At 36.2% G+C, this 23,046-nt stretch overlaps 1 protein-coding gene across 4 annotated transcripts in view; it reads right to left on the minus strand.

The window, feature by feature from the left end:
- The window catches only part of CALCR (calcitonin receptor), a 154,562-nt gene that overhangs the window by 73,183 nt on the left and 58,333 nt on the right, over nt 1-23,046 (minus strand). The window contains exon 1 of one of the 4 annotated variants that reach the window (XM_011955068.1): nt 456-466. The exons of 2 other annotated variants lie outside the window; for them this stretch is intronic. Coding sequence is in view for 1 of the 2 variants with exons in the window: in XM_011955067.1 (XP_011810457.1) it covers nt 3,119-3,142 (24 nt within the window). In the remaining variant the exon portion in view is untranslated. Of the gene's footprint in view, nt 1-455; nt 467-3,118; nt 3,143-23,046 lie in introns of those variants that run through there. One more of the 4 variants, XM_011955067.1, reaches the window with a different exon arrangement.

Raw genomic sequence — 23,046 nt, forward strand, 5'->3', positions numbered from 1 at the left:
GGTATTATATTTTGAGATGAAATTTGAAAACTTGAATAGGGTCTTGAAAAGCAAAGACCTCCTAGTCAGAGAAAGTAAATAAAAACAACATATGGATCTAGTAAAACTTAGGATAACTAAAGAATAATGAATATAATAGTTTAAGTTAGCTGGAGCATAAAGCCTCTTAGGGAGTGGAAATACGGCTGAAAAAGTAGGTTTTGAGTGCTTAGGAAATTTATTACCCAAACTACCCATTTGGCATTCTGTGTATTTCTATGTATTTTCATCTACATATATACACATCTTAACAACCTTACCTAATGCTAAACCCTTTCAGATAAGAATTATTTTTTAGATAGCTATGCATCTCTGGCACATCACAAAATTGTTTATTTTTGTTTAGGTTTATTATTATTGATGTTTATTATTATTGATAATGATGGTGGCTTGTGATCTAATGAGTTAAATAAAACATGGAATTCTGATTTTTTACAACTGTATCCTCACCACACCACCACATTGGCAAATCTAAATTTATTATTTTCTCTGTCCATTTTCTTGCATTTCTCATATCAGTGTCTTGCACAATTATCCATGAATTGTATGAATAAGAAAGTAGGGATCATTCTTGATTCCACTCACTTCTTCATTCCAAGCTTCTAGTCTCTAGGACTCTCTGATTCCATCTGCATTTTGGGATCTTTTCAAACATTTCCATCCTATCTACTGCCTTAGTGCAGGTCACCATCTTTCTCTTCAGTTCACTAGCAACAGCCTCGAGACCAGTTTTCCTGCTTCAAGTCGTAATCCCTCCAACTGGTATTCCATATTAAAATGAGTGCAATTTTACTCTTCTTTAGCAATTCCCTACAAACTTTAAGTAAGTGCAAAGAACCATTGGCCAGGAATACAATACAGGACCCCCTTACAGTAACAAGCACCAGTGTGATCATGAAGAGAAATAGAGAAAAATTAAAATTGTCTCTTAGATTTGTGGCTTGGTAAAAGGACAGATAAGAAATTCAGGAGAGGAAAGTAGGTGGAGGAGGCAAACTTTTAATTTATGTCTTTCTTGTTGATTGGGAATATTACTACTTCCATATATTGGGTGAGACTTATTTCCTGGTGTGAAAGGTAGAGCTTTTGAGATGTATACATACTTGTGAAACTGACACAGTTTTCCTTGTCTATATCCTGCATTTTACAAAGTACAAAGAAGTCATAGACATACATTAAATTCCTAAAGGCATGATCGTCCTGTAATTTAGCCTCTGAGAGAAGAAGGATACTTAGAACACCACGAGTGGTGCCAGAATGAAAAACCAAATCTCCTCTTGACATGATCCTCCTCATTAATTCCAAATGTGAGAGCTAATATGGTGAGAAGCCAGCTTCTTTATGAAGGTGAATATGGGTGATTAGATGGCTAATTGATAGTACATGGTACTATCCATGTCATGTATTTGATATTTTGTAATGTAGAAGTTGCTGTTTGACTCAACAGTGTTATTAAAATGAGGAGCACAGGAGGCAATGGGAGACTTATCACTTTAAGGTGAATGAGCTGCACAGTCATCTTGTTCTAGGAAAGGGGACCCCCATGGTCTTAAAGCCCCACACGCGACATTTACAAATGTATCACAAGCAGCTTGTAAGAACAAAAACAGCATGAAAACAGATCTGAGAGTGAATATTCAGAAATAACAGAGGAGATTTAGATAAGAAACAATGTCTTTTGTTTTGCCTATTAATTGGAGAGGTCTTAATTTTAAAGACTTGCATTATTTGGAGCTATAACAAATGCCTCATGCACAAATTATAGTAGATCTCTGCTCACCAACCCTGCCTCTAGTCGGAAAAGTTGCACTGCAGTTGTCCTGGGTTAAACAATGCCTTGTAGATATGGTGTTTTGAAAAAAAGCACATTATGGTGATTCCTGAGGACGGGAGAAAAAAACATATACAGGTAGAACTATGAAGAAAGGAGGTGCTTTATCAGTTTCAGAGAGAAAAGCAGGCAAAGAAGAGTAGAATCAGGCTGAAGAATGAGATAATTTCCCTTTCCTGAGATTATTAAAAGGAAGAAAAGAATGGGAGAGAGAGTTAATGAGAGTGACAACCGTGGGGAATCCAGGATGAACTGACAGAGGCCGATGGCTTAGTTGGAGAGATGATTAAAAGACAGAATGAAAGGATGGATAGATTGGAGGGTGGAATCTAGAGATTGATTTAGTGTGGGATTTAAAAGAGGCAAGATTCAGGGTGATACTGGTTGTGTTCACAGTTCAGTGACCTTCAGGAGAATAGCCCTGACCTGAGCCTTTGAGAGTGAAACCTGGACCCAGGTAGAAAGGACAATATTACCAAACAGCAGTTAGTTGGTATGAAATGCACCTTGAGAACTTTCAAATTGGAATGGAAACAGGCGATACAGAAGACCTGCAACTGGAAAATCATCTGGTACACCAGGAAGATCACTCAAAAGAAAATCAGAACAAAGTTTAACTTTGACATAAGATTATTTGTTTACTTGCTTCTTGATGAATTACCATCTCCATAGCAAGGATTTTGTTCACTCTTGCAACCCAAGAACCTAGAGAAGAGCCTGGAACATAGTAAATGCTCAGTAAATGTTGGCTGCTTGGTTTAAGGGATAATTTAGAACCTAAGGAATGCCAATCTGATAATTTAGTAAGACAGGAAGCATTGTCCTTTACTTAAAGTGCCCTAATCGTGGAGCCAAAAAAATTCTAATTTCTGCTTCTCCCTTTATCATTATTATTATTTTTGAACAAAGAGCTTCACTTTTATGTCAGTTTCTTATCTATAGAATGACTACTTAGCCATGCCCTCCTTGAATAGGAGAAGTATACAAGACCTGTCTCAGTAATCTGGCTCCTTAGAGTAATGATTTCCAAAATACCTTTAAACCACTTTTTTCAAACAAAAACCCTGACAGGAGCCCCATCCTGCTAGAGTCAATGTGAAGCCTAAACCAGGTCAATGTGGAGCCTAAACATCTCATTGTCATGGCTGATTTAGAACGTGCAAATGAAGAAACCATTGTCAGAGGTTCAGTTACTGGTGGGACAACCGAATCTACACTGGTTTGTATCCATAAATGGACACTTGACACTATCTTCTCTCCAGAAAATTGCATCCTAGGGTGGCAAAAGTGGGTGGATCAGTGGAAATCATTTCTTCCGTGAATAAATAAAATCAAAATCAGTAAATCAATGATAATATGATTGAACAGAATGTCTTCATGTAAGGGGAACAAATTTACTTGAAAAGTAAAGTTAAATTATCTTTATTTTTTGTGGAAAGAGTACAAAATGTCAATGTCTGAAAATAATGTGTCTATTCTCATAGATCGGCATTTCCAAAATCATGTTCCATAGAAGAGCAGCAATCCCATGAGAAGCAGCACAGAATAAAGTTTCCAAGGCCAAATAAGTTTAGGAAATGTAAGTCTTTCCTATTCTCCTCTCAGAGATTTACTGTAGACATTAGCACTTTAAAGACTCTAATTTTTCTGTACAAAAAAGACCCCTTTGATGTTAACTCTTCATTTCCCAAACCTGATTGACCATGAAACACTTTTATGGTGTGATAACAATTAATAACCCTTCTATAGAGTATACTTTGGAAAATGCTCTTTTAGCTCAATGGCAATTTCTAAACTACTCTAGTTGATTAAGCCTGCAAGTCATGAGAACAAGCTGCCCTTTTACTTATAATTTTCTCTCTTTCCCATTCATGAAGCAAAAGAGGAATTCCTGAGGTCTTCAACATTCTCTAGCCTTGGTACAAAGCCCAGTACTATAACGGGCATCTCATAGGCGATTACTCCCTTGGAACAGTATTTGTCAAGAACCTTTCCACCAATATCTTGACTATGAGAACAAGGAGTAGGATGAGGAATGTGGGCAAAGAGTAGTGAAAAGGAACATGGCTTGTCTCAAAACAGCTATGAGTTGTTGAAACCCAAGGCCTAGAATCTTTTTCAAATATAAAATTTGGCATTTCTTTCTAGATAATTCTATTTAATATGTTTCTGTAGCTGCAGTCTAAGTGAATAAGCAAATGAACTCTGTGAAACCACAGGATAGGCTGGTTTGTTGTCATAGCAAAGCCTTCTGTTGGACGACTCCTTGATTATATAACCTATTTGAAAATCATTCTTCATTATTACAGGAACTAACTTGGCAAGGCATAATATGGCCATAAACCCAATTTATGTTGCCACATTAAGCAAAACAGAGTGCCTTCCTACTCCTCCTCATGAGTTTAAAATGTCTATCTAAATTCAGGCTCCAATTCTAGCTGGTAGAAAGACTTGGCACTTTCTGCATTGGAGAACTGTTCTGGGTAAACAGCATGACACACAATGTCAGAGAAATAATTCAGATGATAAGGGAAATAGAATAAAAATGATGTCATATTGAAAGAAATAAGACTTTTTCTTTTACTCATGTCAATGACCTGACTCAGCTATGTATTTTTACATCAGTCATGCTAATTTAGCTCTTACTGAGCACACTGAGCTCTTATAAACTTAACCACTTTGTATCTTGCATTTTGTGTATACATCATCTAATTAGCATTTTAATAGTTACTGTGTTTTCAGTACCAGGCTATATTATTACATACATGTTCTTTGATTTAGTTCTTAAGACAAAATGTTGTAGATTCTCCTTTTACACTTAGCTTATGGATGAGCAACTCAAAGCTCAAGGAGATTAGGTTAGTTTCCAGTCATGAAGTTATTGAGTGGACATATCAGGTGTTCTGACTCCTAGTCCTGTGCCCTCAGAGTGGTCTCTCCAACCACCAAGCTATTTCTGTCTTAACAATATCCCTGACTTCAACCAGCCCAGGGCTTTCCATATCATTCTTGTTTAATCCATGTTTTTTGAGGGTATAAATGAAAAGAAGATCTAATAGCCATGCCCTTCATATCTTTTCAAAGTTTCCATGGAGAACCCAGTCTCAAATTACTCTTGATCTCTATTATATCTGTTCATCAACTCATATGTTATTTTCACTGTTATTTCTAAGCACATAGATGATGTTTTTATTATCACTGCCTAGAAGTTCAAAGACAAAAAGCCCACAGTCCAGAAATCCCTGGTAGGAATAATCCAGCATGGATATATATTTCTAGCTATTAAGGGGAAATGGCTAGAAAGCACATTTCTACTCCAAGATGCTAGCCTAATCCTGGTGGAAATGGTATAAACTACTTGACAAATTTTGAAAAGTTACTGGTCACATTTTTTTCAGCATTTCTACTCTAAGACCCATCTCCTTAAGTAACTTTAATTATACTTGCTAGTGGGAAACATAACAATGATATAAGATGTAAAATGAAGCAATGATGTATACTGGTTTGGTGGAAGTTTTCAAAAATAATTAGAGTTTACTTTGAATTTGAGTACCACATCCTGTGTAACAGAGTAGTTAATACAAGACTCTACACAAAGCCTTGCACATAGTAAGTGCTCAATAAGTATTTATTGAATGAACAGATACATGACATCTAAATAGTTGGTCAGGCAACATTAATAAACAAGGAGATCTTAGAGAAATGGTTCAGAATTATGTGGAGTTCAGAATTGTGCCATTACTCGAATGGCTATTATTAATGGATAATTAGATACGATTTGTCTAATTAAAACTAATTTAAGAAAAGGGCATTATAACCTCATGTATACTTGCTAGTATTGGAACTCAATAACAGCCATGATAAAGGGGAGATAGAAACTGTTTGGTTCAAATCAATTTAACTAAAAATACATCATGCACTTATTAGATGTGTTTCAATGCTTTCTTAAGGTAAAGTTGAACTTCAATATGTGAGAGATTGGGAGAAAAATAATCCAATCTAAAGGATCAGCATGAAGATACTGGAATCACTAAGCATACTGAAGAAACCCTAAGTGGCCTTATTCCAAAATTTATGTTCTTAGTCACTACATATAGACTGTCATATATGAGGAATAAAGTAAACTCAGTTTTGGACAAATGGAAATTGAATTTTCAGAAGGGTCTTCTATTTAGAGAAACTGATTGTAATTAGCATGTTCACGGTTTCTTTGTAACTTTTCAACTTCTGTTAAGATCAACTATGGCAAATATTAGAAGAAAAATCAGTATGGCATAATGGAAAAAAAATAGTGGGTAAAGGAATAAGAGATACATATTGTAATCCCAGAATAACTTCAAACTCACCACATGACTCTTAAGCATGTTACTATATCTTTCTGGGAATGCATTTCACTACTTATAACACTGAATTATAATTAAAGGTCTTTTTCACTCCAGGATAGGCTCTAACGCAACCATCATTAAAATACAAAACATGTATTTGGAAGACAGAGACAAGGTAGCAATGTATAGATAAATATTGACTCTACTTGACACTGTAATAGAAAATACACTAAAACAGCATTTCCACATTGGCTTTACAAAATATGATCTCTGCGAACACTCATTAATAACAAAAAGAGGAATGAGTAGTCCACTGAAACAAAGTTTGTGAAAGGTGTGAAATGTGAAATACCATGTGCTCTTCTCTGGAAATTCACAAGTATGTTAGGATATTAAAAGTTCTGCAAAATCCTGCAACCATGGATCCTCTAAATAAATTCATTTAAATTAGCTGTGATTTCTAATTACATTTACCAACATTAATGTGCAATGAACGTTCAAGGAATAGATGACCAAGTCTGGGTAATAATTGACTTCCATTGATTTCCTGAATGAAAAATATGTTGGTGTCTTGATTAGCAGAAAAAGTTGCAGTAAAAGGTAAATGTTGCAGACTTATCAGCATTTCTTTATTATATTGGAAAAGAAATTGCAGGACTTTGCCACGACTTGTTTGGTTAATTGAAATTCTGGTAAATATATGATTGGTTAAATACGTTGGTGCTTGGTTTTGAAAGTCCACTTTCACAAATACTGATAAATCACCCTTCTATTATATCTTACACAGGAGGCTTCCTGAATGGAACTAAATTGGTTGGCACAAGTTATAAACTCTTTTAAGCCCAGTTTTAAAATATTTATGTAGAAGTCAATGCCACACACATATGAAACCATTCTATAAATATGAACAGGAATTTAAAATGGTGGGATTAAGATATAGTCCTTATACAAAATATCATTTTGTCCTTATATACACACAGTTGAAAAAATCCTCTTTCAGAATAAAGTACACCTGATTTTATTAAATGATGAAATTGGAAGGGATCTTAGAATTCAAATATTCCAAACTTCTCACACTATAGATGAGCAAAAGAAAACCTAGTGAATCATTTATTTTAAATCTGTTTGAAAGTTAGTGGAAGAGCTCTAATTAAAACTCTGTCACGGGGTCCAACGTACTTCATGTTCTAAATTACTACTCTGTCTCGCATCAAAGATTTTTCCTAGTTGGCTTCAATATTCTGCAGTGAAGTTCTAAAGCTTGGTCTAGTTGGGGTGGAAATAACCATAACAATAGCTCATCCACTTGCCCGGTTTAATTTCTCTTAATCACCTTTAGAAATTCTGTTTGGTTCTGATATCAAGACTGTTTTAAGAAAGAATCTGCTTAGACTTGAATAAAATGAGGTTAAATAAGAGGATATCCGGGGTGTTATTCAACGTATTTAACAATTGTTGCCTCTGCAACATCCGCCAATTAGAACAATTGCTAGCTGTTAGCCACAGGCCCTTTTGTACCAATACTCACTAGCTATAAACCAGTCTGGGGTTCTTAATTTTCTGCCTCTCCCCCATAACCTTGCTATGCATTGTACATACATTTATCTTTGTATGTTTGTGCTTGTAGAAGTGGAGGTGGGGTAGAATGAAGCAGAGCACTTATTGTGTTTATAAATTCACTCATCAAATATTTACTGAATCCAGATGCAGTACTTCCTCTTACGGAGTCTTTCTGTATTGCAGAGAAAGCTTGAATGGGAGCTACCCTCATGCACCCCCTTAACGCACATATCTCCCAATCCTCTCACCACTTATGGGATTTCATACAAAGATATTTCATCTAGAACCTTATAAGAGACAAGCTTGCTCCTGCATTTCCAATTTCAGTGCATATATTTACTAATAAAGAAAAGCATCATCAAATGTAATTTAATCATTACAAACTTTCCTTTTCTTCCTATTAAATTATTTAAGAATCCATTTCCCTGAAATTTGAGTGCCCTTGAAAATTATCCTTTCTTCATGGCTGTGTAAGTAGTTCAAAAGGTTCTGTAAAAGTAGCTAGATTCCCTTGAAAAACAGAGCAATTAAGTGAGATTAATGATATAAGGGATGGCCAACCAAGTTGGATCTCTAAATGTCAGCAATGATTTACAAATAGTTTTCATCATAGCAGTTGTTTCACACCAAGACCCTAAGATCTTATAGTCAGTGATCTGATCTGACTGCCTTTATCTAAAATGATGATGTTAAAGTCAATTTCAATGTGGCAATTGAATTTTTCAGGTAAACTGAACATCCGGCTTTATTCAAGAAAGCGTAGTCCTTGGGAGAAACTTGCATATGACTCACCTTGCCAGTTCACTTTTAAAAAATTGATACATTATAATTTTACAAATTTATGAGGTACAGTGATCAAATCACCAGTTCACTTTTTAAAAATTAAGTATATAAAAAATTACAGCACATAAAACAAGGTTTAATCAACCCCACAAACTTAATGAGGAATACCAAAGAATTAATCTTAACTAATGTGATTTTGTTTGGGGATGCAGACAGGATAGTAACTGAGAAGTTCAGTTATTTCAGAATGTGTCTAGAGGTGTCTACTTGACTTAGATCCATAGGTAATCCAATTCATATTTTGCTGATAGCTGACTCATATTTCTATGACATCTTGTATCTCCTCACCTCTCTCTGGTGGTGGTACACATTCAGTAATAGGAGTTAAAGGAAGCAGTGTAGAACTAAACCAGAACTTATGCAAAGTCAGTGAGCTGAACTGGAATAACTGAGTTGACTAAATTAATCTGAACAGGATCTGTGGCTTTCCCTAAAGGAACCCTGACTAGCATAGCTTCTCCAAGTGCCAGTTGACTCTAAATGAAGTTCGCTGCTTCTCTGCTGTTGCTAATGTGCAGGTTCTGGGTCCTGAACTAACTGCTGCCAGATGGGTGACAGGCAACAGGGCTCCTCCCTTGGTCTCTGTTCTCAGAGAAAGTTCTGATATTCTTTGGAGAGATATAGATGAAACCTAATGTTTATCAAGAAACTCTATCTGTTATCCTTGTTGGCTGATACACAAGAATATATGGTAGTCTTTGGTCAAATTAAAACATTAAAATGGACTCCTTTTTTGAGGAGGGGTTGGGAGTAGGGGATAACTAGTGGGAAAGGAAGGAAGGAACTAAAATGAGCTGAATGCATATAGGAGCTAGAAAATTTATACACATTACATTATCTTCATATGAAATGCAAATAGGAATTTAAATCTCCACTTCATATATAAGGAAATAGAGGTTCACAGAAGTTAAGTAACTTGATTAAGATCTCATAGTCAATAAGCGTCACGGAAAGAACTTGAAAATAGTTCTTACTTAAAAAATCTATTTTCTTTCCATATTTCACACTGATTCTAGAAACATACGTATTTAAATAAACATGCACATTGAAAATAATGAAGTTTGAAAACAAGTTGTCCATGATTTTTCTCTTTAATTGATCTACCCTTAAAGATTATATAACTATCTTCTGGCTAAGGTTTGCTGTATTAACATTATAAGTTTGTAAGCTATAAACAACTCTACATGCCAAAATTCTTAAAACATCCAGACTCTTTGACTAAGGTTTTTTTCCTCTTGATACTATAAATTGGTACAGATTTGATTGTAGAAATGTCCATCATAACTTTGTCTACTGTGGTGGAATATGAAAATAATGTAAATGTCCAAAATAATGAATTTGTTAATCTTTGGCACACCTATACTAATGGAATACTCTGCAGCCATTAAAAATTGTGTACTAGAATATTTAATTATCCAGATAGATGTTTTTGGTATGTTATTACTTTAAAAAGGGACTACAAACTGAATGTATGACATAATCTTATTTTTATAATTATATTGTATATGTGAACAGAAAAAGGCTTGAAGAATATAATATTATGCAGCAGCCACTATGAGTATACATGCATTACCTCCTTTAATCTTTTCAATAGCCTTTGCATGTAGATACTCTTATTGTTACTGTAATTTTGCAGCCGTGAAACTGAGTCTTAGAGAAACTAGGCAAAATACTAGATTTGCTATGTAACTTCCAAATCTCAGTTTTTAAAAATAACTGATTTTTTCTTTTCCTCAAATTACATGGTAACTGTGGGGCAGCTGAAGCACCCTCTGTGGAACTGCTCCACACGATTTTCTCTCTGTGACCAGGGCTAATGGAGTAGCACTCATCTGGAATATGCTGTTCTCAGGGCAGAAGATGGTCCTGCCAGGGGAGCGACACTTTGCTCAGATGAGGCAAGACACAACTCCTCACACCCTATTGCCCTAAGCAAGTTACAACATTAAGGCCACAATTAACATATCATGAATATATATGCTTTTTCTGAGGAAGGAGAAAGCAAATAATTAGAAACATACACACACACACACACACACACACACACACACACACACATACAACACAGAGGAAAACTGCACAAGTTTCCATAGCAAGGTGACAAAGATGGTACTGGAACCTCTCCAGATGGTGGGATTGAAGGTGATTTATTTGATTTGATTTGATTTTGCTTGTCTGTATTTTCTAATTTTTGCAATATACAGGACTTGCTTTTGAAAAAAAGGAACAGAGGAAATGAGCTATCTTGTTCTTGTTCTGTGTTTTATGCACTGTTGCTGATAGGAATGTTCCCAGTGGTGTAGCTTTGGAGTACAGAGTAAGAAAATAGTAGGGGCAGGCGGGAAGTTATACTTGTCTCACCTTAATTGCTTGGGTCTGCTTTCAATCTGTCTTAAATAACTGGAAATATACTTTTTAAAAACGTTTGACAATAATCCCCAATAAGGAACAATCCTCAAATTAAAAGAAGGCTCTTAAACCAATGGGAACGCCATTTCAATGAGAACTATTCTCTATAATGAAGGTTTCATTCATGATACCAACAGCAAGTTGCAATAAAAAAATGAATTAGTACTAATTAGCAATACACTGAAGACAGAATGTCTGATGGGCTTTCTAATTACATCTCTTAAGAGTGCCCTGGTGGTGATTAGGTGTTAAAAAATGTATTTCACAAATGTAATTACAAAACTATAAAGGGAAATTAATCTCAGTGGCCAATGAAGAATAGTCATAATACACCCATAAAAACAGCTTCCAATAATATACAAACAAAGGCAGAAAGCATTCAACAATGTTATAGAAAATTGCCCACATTTCCCATTTTAATTCTTATTGTTGTTTGACTTATTTGGAAATTCCCCCCCAACGGGAAAAACAACAACAACAACAAATTCTATCTTACATTTCACACTTGCCTTCCCTAAAAACACTGTCATTGTAATATTGTTTAAGTGTAGCTAAAAATAGTTATTTCTGTGCTGGAAATAAGGAAACCCCTGACTGCAAAGTAATAGACCATGAGATAGTTTCAATATCTAACTTCAGCAATATTTGGTGTTGAACGCATTCCAGTAGAAATTCTTTAACCATGTATTATTTCCTCTGCGCAACAGCGTCTTTTTCTTTCTCCCACCGTATGTAAAACCTGTGACCTGCCATCTTGGGCAGACACTCAAATAGTACTCGTAAATATGCCCACCACGATCCATAAGTTCTTAAGACCTAAGAGAGATAAGTGTTCAAAACGTTCAATATCCTCAACTACTATTCCTTTTCTTTCCTTTTTCCCCCTAGGCAAAACTGTATTGTTTTTTAATTTAGTACAACAAAGAATTTAAGTTTCCTGAAATGAAATAACTTCATGCCATAAGAATGAGGTAAAATCTGTCCAGTTAATCTTTTCTGGTATTCTCTTAGGAAGACTGAGTTAGTGTTATCTACTCACTCTGGTAATAATTGTGACTGACAACTCCAAGTTCCTTCTAAAGCAGAGGCATCCATACAAGACTTACGTAAGAATCTTACGGGTGCAGCAATATTTCCATGAGGTATCTCACCTCCTCTCTGAAGATGCTGCTGCAAAAAGAGCTTTTATAGTATAAGCAGTGGGGCCCCTATGGAAATTTATATCTGCCACTTCTGATACAGTCCCACCATCCACACTATTTAATAAAAAGAAGTGTCAAGGAAGGTACCAGTTCTTGGTAATTTTAAGAACACCTGAAAAAGGCCTGCAATTCAAGCATATTTTCAATGATGTCTAGAAAAGACTAGATATGGCTAAGTGAAAAAAAAAAAACTACAAAAACTCAGTCACCACAATGTTCTTTGCAGAACTCCCCCCCAAAAATAGTTTGAGTTTCCTTTTCAAAGAATCAGTTGGCACATCTAGTTGCATCTGTTTTTGTCAAAGCAGGAAGAGTTTGATACATTGGTTGTGAAAACAGTTGTACTTTAATTTGGGACATTTGGGAGGCTATGAATTAGTGTGATAGATTCAGGAAAGTTTAGACATGAAAGATGTTTGAGTCAGACAATCAGACAATTAGAGGTTATCTAATATGAAACCCTCATCTGAAAATGAAGAAACCAAGGCTCAGGGAGGAGAAAGAACTTGTCCAAATTTACAAAGTGTGTACACAGCAATGGGAATCAGGTATGTGCTGGATGGTCTTCTGTGAACATTTCACTAGGTCCTTCTCCCCCGTCTTCTGCCTTGTCTCCTTCCTTCAGGGAACTTTGCCAAACTTCTTATCTCCACTATAATACATTATAAAGACTAAATCAAGAGAGAAGCAGATAAGCCATGTCTATAAAATAGGATAAAAAGAGAACCTCTCTCGTGCAAAATAGGAGGCAAAATAACGCGCACACACTTCTTTTTACCATCCCATTCTAGTTAGAAATTTGTACAGGTTAAAAGGCCACCTGGGACTAGGTATGTTCAAAGTGGCGGATCCACCTTCCCTTCTCTTTGCCAGCCCCATGTACAGGAAGGATCACATAACAAGGAGCCAGCTAGGCAAAGACCCTATTTGCATAATAAGATTAGGGGCCCTACATATTATGTAAACATCACACCTGGTCCAACCCATCTTTTGGCCCTATGTAAATCAGACACTGCCTTCTCAAGTCTGTCTCTAAAATCCGGCACACTCCGCCTCAGGCCAAATGTCCTATTCATGTGTCCCTCTCTCTCAGAACACAGAAAGCTGTTCCTTTTCTTTCTTTTGCCTATTAAACTACCACTCCTAAACTCACTCTCTGTGTGTGTCTGTGTCCTTAGTTTTCTCAGTATGAGATGACAAACCCCAGTTATTTACTCCAGAAAATTGTGCCGCTTCACTAGGTTTCTGGCTTTTATAATATGACTGATGCAGATGGGATTGGCTGAGATAGGGTACACGGAAGGAGGATTAGGATTTGGGGGGAGGTTCATAAGTTTAGGACTTGAAATTGTTTTCATTAAAGACAAATTTCACGGTTTCTCATCCATATTCTCCTGCAGGTGTGTTTCTCAGTTGCACACTTAAGGCCTCATAACCAACTCACAGTGACTTTAAGAGCAGTCACAGAGGTAGTGTTTAATGTTACTTAGTGTATTTCCTTAATGTCCTTCAAACAAACAAAAGCAACAATCTCCTCACTACAGAAGAAAATTGCTAAATGGCCCTGTAGAAAACAAACAGGATTCTATTGCTGTTACACCACGCTACCAAATATCTAGATGGCTCAATCGTTTGTTGAATTATTTGGTCAAACAGTTGTTGATTGTGATTTTTTTTTTTTTTTTTGGCTTCACTTGGTGGTTGTGGGGCATAAGACCAGGAGATTCTCTGCTTCCTCGCTTATTCTCCTGTGCATGAGCTTCTCCTCCAAGAAGTTGACTAATCATCAGGTGATATAGTTTGATTGTGTCCCCACCTAAATCTCATCTTGAATTGTAGTTCCCACAATCCTCACCTGTTACGAGAAGGAGCCAGTGAAAGGTAACTGAATCATGTGGGTGGGTTTTTCTCATGCTGTTCTCATAATAGTGAATAAGTCACATGAGATCTGATGGTTTTATAAAGGGCGTTACCCTGCACATGCTCTCTTGCCTGCCACCATGTAAGACGTGTCTGTGCTCCTGCTTCACCATGATTGTGAGGCCTTCCCAGACATGTGGAACTGTGAGTCTATTAAACATCTTTTTCTTTATAAATTATCCAGTCTCAGATATGTCTTCATTAGCAGTGTGAGAATGGACTAATACATCAGGAAAGAATAAAGTCCCAAAGGGCCAAATTAGAATTAATTTAGGGTCAGTGAAGAGCAAGCAGGCTTAATGTAATAAGGAGGCCCAGAATACTTCCTTGTTGAACACACACACACACACACACACATGCACATGAGTAAATAGACTAATAATGTGAGAAAGTGGTTAAAAAGAGGTGGGGTGGGGGGGACAAGTCAAGTGTTATATGTCAGTTAATACCCGATGGAGAAAACATTAGTTTAGGAAAAGTACTTCAAAGGGAGAGCCAGCTGTTAGGGCAATGAGTAGCGAGGAGGGTAAAGAGCCAGGACTGAAAAGAACAGGGGTGCTGCCATGAGGGGCCCTCAGTGTAGGGTTTTCAAGACAGCCTAGATGTTGAATCAGGTCCCAAGGAAAGAAAGTGACTAAGAAAAGCAGAAGAAACCAAAGAAACCTTTCCCTCCACCATTGTTTGTGCAGAACTAAAATCAAGCTAATGAAGTCTGCCTTAAAAAAAAACAGGAAGGTCGGGCGCGGTGGCTCACGCTTGTAATCCCAGCACTTTGGGAGGTTGAGGTAGGCAGATCACAAGGTCAGGAGATTGAGACCATCCTGGCTAACATAGTGAAACCTCGTCTCTACTAAAAATACAAAAAAAAAAAAAAAAAAATTTAGCCGGGCGTGGTGGCAGGTGTCTGTACTCCCAGCTACTTGGGAGGCTGAGGCAGGAGAATGGCATGAATCTGGGAGGCAGAGCTTGTGGCGAGCTGAGTTGGTGCCATTGCACTCCAGCCTGGGCAACAGAGCAAGACTCCGTCTCAAAAAAAAAAACAAGAAAAAATTGTCCACATGGACCAAGATGAAGAAGACAACCTTTCTTGGATTTTCATTTTAAGAATTAATATACCCAATTTGCTGAAACCTAGAATCTCTGATTAACATACAAGTTCCAGAACCATTTTATGATATTTTGTAAGATATACTCAGAGAATCTTATGAAAGCATATGCACTAAATACAATTCACAAGTATGTTGCCATTTGCCAAAGAAAAATAAATGTACACTTACCTCACAAATGTTGACATAAGATAATTCTAATGTATATATTGGATATTTTACCAAAAAGAAACAAACAAACAAACAAAAAATGCTCAATGTGCTTAGTCAGGAGAAGGGGAAAAAGAATCAAAGCAAAAAGTAGTATATTTTCCAGTTGGGCATACTACACTGTGAAAACTGTGGCTATCAGAGAGCATGTGGACTCACAAAGGAAGATGGACCTTTTTTTTTTAAACAATTTTTTTTTTAATTTTAACAAAATTCAATCAAACCATTAAATAGAATTACTTTTATATGCAGTTTTAGTGATTTTAAGCCTTAATTCTAATTCTGCTTCTATTAACATTGTTGAACTCTCAGGTAGCAAATAAACAAGCATAGTTACGAATTTAAAAAGTATTTGAATGGTCTAGTGGGTAGGGTTATTGAATTATTTTTAACTAACCCTGTTTGAAATGAAGATTAGTCAAGGCATTACAGGTAGAGAGCGAAGATTTCCGGCAAATCCATGTAGTGATCTGTTTGTTATAATAGCTGTGTGCCTAGAGTGGTGCCTAAGACCTTTACTTTCGTTACCTAAATTAACTCTCAACAACCCTTAAAGAAAAGCAGATTTGCAGATGAGAAAGTGGAAGATTTGGAATTTAGTACCTGGTCTGTAAGATCTTACTGTCTGTGTACCTCGTAACCCTAGGTACATGCAGTAATGTACCCCTGCAGTAATGTCTCCCTGATTTCAGAGGGGTAATTTCTACAGCGCTGTGTTAAAAATTGAGAATTTGGGTTTCTCTTTCCTACTCCCTCACCAAAACTAAGTTCCGAGCTATTCTATCTCATCTCATGTGATTTGCCTATAAGATGAAGTGGACACTCTTCCATTGAGAGGTGGGGTATATGTTCCCTCCTCCTGAATTTGAGTAGAGCAAGACACTGTGGTGCCATATTGGCTCAGATAAAAAGCATAGCAGAGAGGAATCCCATAAGATTCCCAGGCGAAATTCTTTTCTCCAAATTTCTTTAAATTGCCCCCAAGAATATTGGGTTTTAGACAGGAAATGATGAAGTCTTACCTTTCACACTACTGAAAATCTTAATTTAAGGAGCCAACTTCTCCTAGAGTTGCAGGCAACTCTAAAATTCAGGTATTAGAAATATATTATCTGGAAAGGAGAACATCCTAATAGGACATTTAAGAACTAACAGGCTTCCTAAGTCAAATGATATAAATGAAGAGAAGCCCTAAATCCTTTTGGATCCTTTAGTACACAGGACAAAAACAAAAAAAAATGAAAAAACTTTTAAGACAACTCAGCAAAAAAATTCCAATTTAGAATCAATCTAACACTCTAGAAGTCAACTGCTTTCAAAGCAGAAACTAGCTTTATTTTCTTTCAAAATCTTTGGCCAAGGCGAGGTTTAGAATACTCACATATGTGAAGATTAACTTTCTGCCAAATATAGAAGTTTCCAGTTTATTTACTCAATAAAATCATTCACTCAAGTTAATCTTATTTATTCCAGGAATAATGTTGCATTTGTAGACTGTGTCCCTCACTACAAACTTAGAATCAAATAAATTATATATATATATGACAATACTATATCATGAAAGTCTAAATACTGAACTGAAAAATTCCTATGGTAAAGTTAGTAATATTTAAGTTGAATCCCAAAAAGTGGATATGTATAGGATTAATACATAAAATACCATTTACTTACATCATTTGTCTGACCTAAAGCTTCCCTCCAATCAAGTAAATTAATATGTGGGAGGGTTTAAGACAAACCTCCCATTGTTGAGAGTTCTAAATCTAGGCTTACATGGAGTTTTACAACAATCACTTTATCAACAATTTATTGATTGAACATTTTGGTGTATGCTCAGAGGTGAGACTCATCCACAATAAAAAATTACTAGATATGTGAAAAGTAGGGAAACGTAATTCCTTCTGAAGAGGAAAAAATATAGTATATTCATAGATAATGCAGTTGTTGGACTTTTCAGACCAACACTTTAAAACAGTTATTAAACATACATTAAATAATTATCGAAAATGATGAATACAGTGGATGAAACCATGGTGAATGATGGCCATTGTGGATGAGGTGGTAGGGAATTTCAGGAGAGATTTTAAAAATTTAATAAAAAATCAAATGGAAATTCTAGGAATAAAAAAGTCTTGTATCTGAAATAATAATGCACTAGATGGGCTTAAAGCAGATTGGACCCAGCAAAAGAAAGAATCTTGTTTTCTGGGTAGGCATGCACTACTGGCATACAAGTAAATGTAGAGAGGTGGAGGTCACTATCAGATCCTACAGTTAAATCCAGCCATAAATCCGCCCCGTTTTAATGTCCTCCAGCTGGAATACTTCTTTCACCTAGAACCAGCCAAGCTTAATGCTCTCCCTTAGGAGCCAACTAAGTCCCAGCTAAAATGCAGTTCCCATTAACTACGGCCTCTTCAGTGGCGGTTGAAAGGTAGGCAGAATAATGTTCAATCTTCTTACTACATGTCTGGCAGAGTATGCTTTGTGACTATTACAGAAAGGACCTCAAAATGTTTGAGACCTGGTGTGACCAGGCATCATCATGCTATTTACTTTACATAGCAGCCCTGTACGGTACGTCGTATCTTCATTTTATTGAGGAAGCAACTCAAGTGCATCCCAGAGAGATTAAGAGACTTACCCATGGTCTTTCATTGAGCAAGAGGCAGAATCTAAATTCAAACCCAAGTCTTCTGACTGTACAGCTCATGGTTTCATTTTCCTAGTGCCTCAGACTGGTTTCTTCTTTTAGAAAAGGCTTTCTTTTATTTTATGACATCACAATTTGTAATAAAAGTAATTCAGGGCCTTAAAAATACACATAAGAAGAGACTTTTATAAAGTTTACATGGGCCGGGCGCGGTGGCTCAAGCCTGTAATCCCAGCACTTTGGGAGGCCAAGACGGGCAGATCACGAGGTCAGGAGAGCGAGACCATCCTGGCTAACACGGTGAAACCCCGTCTCTACTAAACAAAAACAAAAACAAAAACAAAAAACTAGCCGGGCGAGGTGGCGGGCGCCTGTAGTCCCAGCTACTCGGAAGGCTGAGGCAGGAGAATGGCGTAAACCCGGGGGGCGGAGCTTACAGTGAGCTGAGATCCGGCCACTGCACTCCAGCCTGGGCGACAGAGCCAGGCTCCGTCTCAAAAAAAAAAAAAAAAGTTTACATGGAATCAGCAACCATTTGAAGATTATAAATACGGGAACACCCTCTTGCTTAATTAAATCCAGCTGAGTATCCTAAAATATTTAAGATAATTATATTTTTCTGATGAATTATTATGGCTTGTACAGACAATCTGAAAAGGCTAATTAAAAAGCAATTTCTCTTGCAGAGTGGAAGATGCTCTTCAGCAGTTCTTGAAGAGCGTCATGCAATTTGGCTGCATCTGCCCCTTACACATGCAGGGGTATCATACAATTCCAAGGAAAATTTTATGGTTCTAAATAGCACTCAGAAAATTTTTTCCTTGATAAGCAGCAATACTGACATAACTTACGATAACTGTTTTCCTTCCAACAAATGATTATCGTATTTAGGAGCTGGCATCTAATTAGTAAGACAGTAAAGCCTGTTATATAACAAAACAAAATATTTAAGGTAAACCAGAGACCCCATGAAGGCTAAGAATAACTGTTAACATTCTCCTAATACATGTCCATTGCCCAAATACAGACACAGAGCTACTGTCTCCACACTGTTCTACACTCTAGAAAGCCTGGAAACGCCACTTCCGTGTGAATCCTGACTGCTTTGTCTCTCAGTGCACTTCTAGCATGGTCTTAATGTAATACTGGCTTCAAAGGAAATTGGGAATACCTATGAGTAATCCCAAATGACAATTGGCAGCCCCAAATGTTCCACATAGAATGTGAAAAAAATTATTTTAAAGGAAGATCATTTATGTAATAAATGTTTTAAATGAAAATCATCTTTCTAATAATATATGCTATTAAAAGAAGTATATATAGGTTTATTTACTAGGATACCTTATTAAATACTACAGTATAGAACCACTGCTTTCTCATAGACTAGCTGGTTTAAAAAGCTATTTCTTCTCTTTTTATATTTTCATTTATTTGAGTTGTGGTCCCATGTTTCATTCTTAATGTTCCTGTATGTATTATAAAAGGTAATGTTTTCTAGAAGGTTGGTTTTTCAACAAAACCACTTAAACTTTGCAGATGGCATCGTGGAGCGAGTAAGCTACCGTTGAGTTCCTGCTATGGTCTTTACAAGTTGTGTGACCCTGGGAAAGTGAATTTTTTGAGACTCCATTTTCTCATTTGAAAAATGGAGATTGTAATGCCCCTCTTGCAGTGTTAATGTGATCTTCAAGGAGGTTAGGTCCATAAAACAGTTGACATGCAATAAGTATTTAATATGTAGTTATTTGTTTTAATTTACAAATAAATATATAGATATTTGTTTTTATTTACAAATAAACATATTATTTCATTTACAAATAAATATATAGATATTTGTTTTTATTTACAAATAAACATATTATTTCATTTACAAATAAATATATAGATATTTACTTCACTTACAAATAAATATATATTTATTTCATTTCCAAAAAAATATAGATATTTATTTTATTGTGACCTAGGCCTGCTCCTTTTCTCCTTCAGCATAAACTGTAATTTAAGAAAGCAGCCTCGAGAAGGCCTAATAAGTCAGAGGGAGGGTCAAGAATCAGACAGGTAGAAAGTCTTTAAAAGCTTATAGAATGAAGATAATAACCTTTATCTTCTTGTACAACAAGATTCTTAGGAGAGAGTCAAACATTTACGGGGTTGTTTTTGCACATTCCTGGTAAACATTTTTTCTTTCATGACCAAATTTTAACCTCTAAAATTAAAAAAAAAATTGTTCTGTTCATACATGTACTATCCTCTACACCATTTTTTCTCATTATAATTATAAGGAATAATTTTCAAAGAATCTTAAAATTATTCAGCTCTGAAACTGGTCTTTTTGAGTAATCTTGACTATTATATTGAGGCTATTTGGCCAGATTTTTTTCCTGTGCCCTGTTACTAGCCTTCATAGCTTAAAAACTGCATCTCACCAACACTGATGATAGGGTTTAGTAAATAAAAATAACAATAGCAATAATAAGAGCTAATATTATTAGCACTATGTATCAATAATTTTCAAAATGCTTTACATATGTCGTCTCATTTAATTCTCACCATAATGGATAGGGTAGGTACTGTTGTCACCCCATGTTACAGATAAAAAATGAGGCACAAAGATATTAAGAAGAGAAGAAGGAGTAATTGATGTGCTATGTCCTGGGAGCATCACATTAAGGCATGTTGCCCTAGATATCCTGAATGCAAATGAACAAACAGCTTTCAGATTAAAGAAATGATGAAATCCCATCTCTCTTCTTTACCCTCTCTATTGAAAGCCTCCTTTGAGTATATCATCCATATATAGAACCAGCTCTGCATCCTAAGGAGATGGGGAAAGAGTTTTAGGGAATGCCCTAAGTACCTATGAAACAACATTTATAACTAAAATTAGAACAAAACTTAAAGACTGTATACAATTACTGCAATTGCAAATAATATTCAAGTCATATTGACCCATACTCTTGTCCTACTTTTACTGCTCACTGTATCCATATCATCTTAGGCCAATCAATATATCACTCTAGTTTCCCATCCATAAAATGAAAAAGTTTTATTAGCTGATATCTAAGGTCCTTTGAAACTTGACATCCTCTAGTTTTTATAACAGCTCAAGAAACTTCATCCTAATCTTTTATATGATATCCTGATCTTTAATATGTTTTGAGACTAACATCCTTATCAAATTGCACTTGACCTCTACCCACAAAACTAGCTTACTGTCTTAGTCATTGAAAATAAAGTATAAGAGATTTCATTTGCCTTGAAAACAGAGAAAATGAGATTGACTTCCTATAGATGTAATCTTCTCCAGTTTGCTGACTGGATTATTTATGCTGTGATACTCACCTAATAAAAGAATTAGTAAGTTTAGTAAGTTCCAGTTGTGGCGAGACAAAGGGGACCTATTTTATAGGAGTTATGTCCACCTTCCACATAATGAGAATAAACTGTTAACACTTTATGTAAGAGGAAGGGTGAAAATCTTCTCGGTTATTATATGTTACAATGAAATTTTAACTTTAAAGGCCTAATATTTCTGCAGAGTTATTAGCCTGTTTGTTTGTATCAGTGTCAGTCTCCTTATGTAGCAAGAGTAGATGGCCCAAACCAAGAGACCAGAAAGGTCTGAGCAGAATTTGTATGAAGATTAGTATCCTTGTGAGTGCATCGTTCCAAATCTTTGAATCTTATACCATGTCATAATTTGCAGTTGACTTCCACGTACGTGATCTTATACTTCACAACAACCCTTAATAGAGGCAGCAAATGGCTCATGCCTGTAATCCAGCACTTTGGGAGGTCGAGGCAGATGGATCACTTGAGGTCAGGAGTTCAACAGCAGCCTGGACAACATGGTGAAACCCCATTTCTACTAAAAATACAAAAAATTCACCCGGCGTGGTGGCACGCACTTGTAATCCCAGTTACTGGGAAGGTTGAGGCAGGAGAATATCTTGAACCCAGGAGGCAGAGGTTTTAGTGAGCCGAGATCATGCCACTGCTCTCCAGCCTGGGCAACAGAGTGAGACTCCTTCTCAAAAAAATAGAAGGAACTTGCTCGTGGTTTACCATCTATACAGGCTAGATATAAGACAAGGAGACCAAGGAATTTGCATTTTTATCCAATTAATAAGTGCTAAAGTAAAAACTAGAACCCAAATCTTGCCAGTTGAAAGCCATTTTTTTTGCCCCATTGTGCAGCCTCTATGATGTGCTTGAGACCCCCTTCAGGTCTAATTTTGAAGTCATTAGGTCTTGTCAGATATCTTTAACATACTCTGTATTTACCAACAAAGGAAATAAACATAGCAAATTAGCCTTTCCTTATTTGTAAAAGTCTTAATTTAAAACCAAATATAGGCCTAGAGGAATTTATAGAAGTTTCTCCAATTTTTAACATCCTGAGGGCCGTTTCTGGAAGTTTGTGGCTACAATTTTCTTTTGTAACTTTAGTAAGAAATAGACTTATACTTGGTGTTATGAGGGTAAACAGGAAGTAGAATGGCTTATTCCTCTCTTCCCTTTTCTTTGCTGACATAAGGGCTTAGAGCAGGAAAAGACACAGAAGATAACCATAAACACTCAAAAAAGGTAATTATGGAATGGTTTTCACCCACACAGAAGCAGAGGAAGGAAATTAAAATCCCCTCTCCTCCCTTCTCATGCTACAATATTCCAAAACTCTTTCACGTCATGGTCGCCACATTGAACAACCATGAAGAATGCTTCAAATCTTTTGGTCAATGTGCTTTGGAGATCTGATAGACAAACACTTGTAGAGCAGCATTTTCCCTCAAATCACAGGCTGGACACAGAGAGTGACATTCTATGTTTGAATCAATTATTAGAACTTTGCCTATCACAATTTCATTCACCCTCAGAGCACTTACTATACTCTGCACAAAGCAAAGGACAAGGTGGGCTAAGATGGTGAATTTTTAGTCTACGTACT

Source organism: Colobus angolensis, unplaced genomic scaffold (genome assembly GCF_000951035.1).
Source record: "Colobus angolensis palliatus isolate OR3802 unplaced genomic scaffold, Cang.pa_1.0 Scaffold394, whole genome shotgun sequence".
Classification (NCBI taxonomy): domain Eukaryota; kingdom Metazoa; phylum Chordata; class Mammalia; order Primates; family Cercopithecidae; genus Colobus; species Colobus angolensis.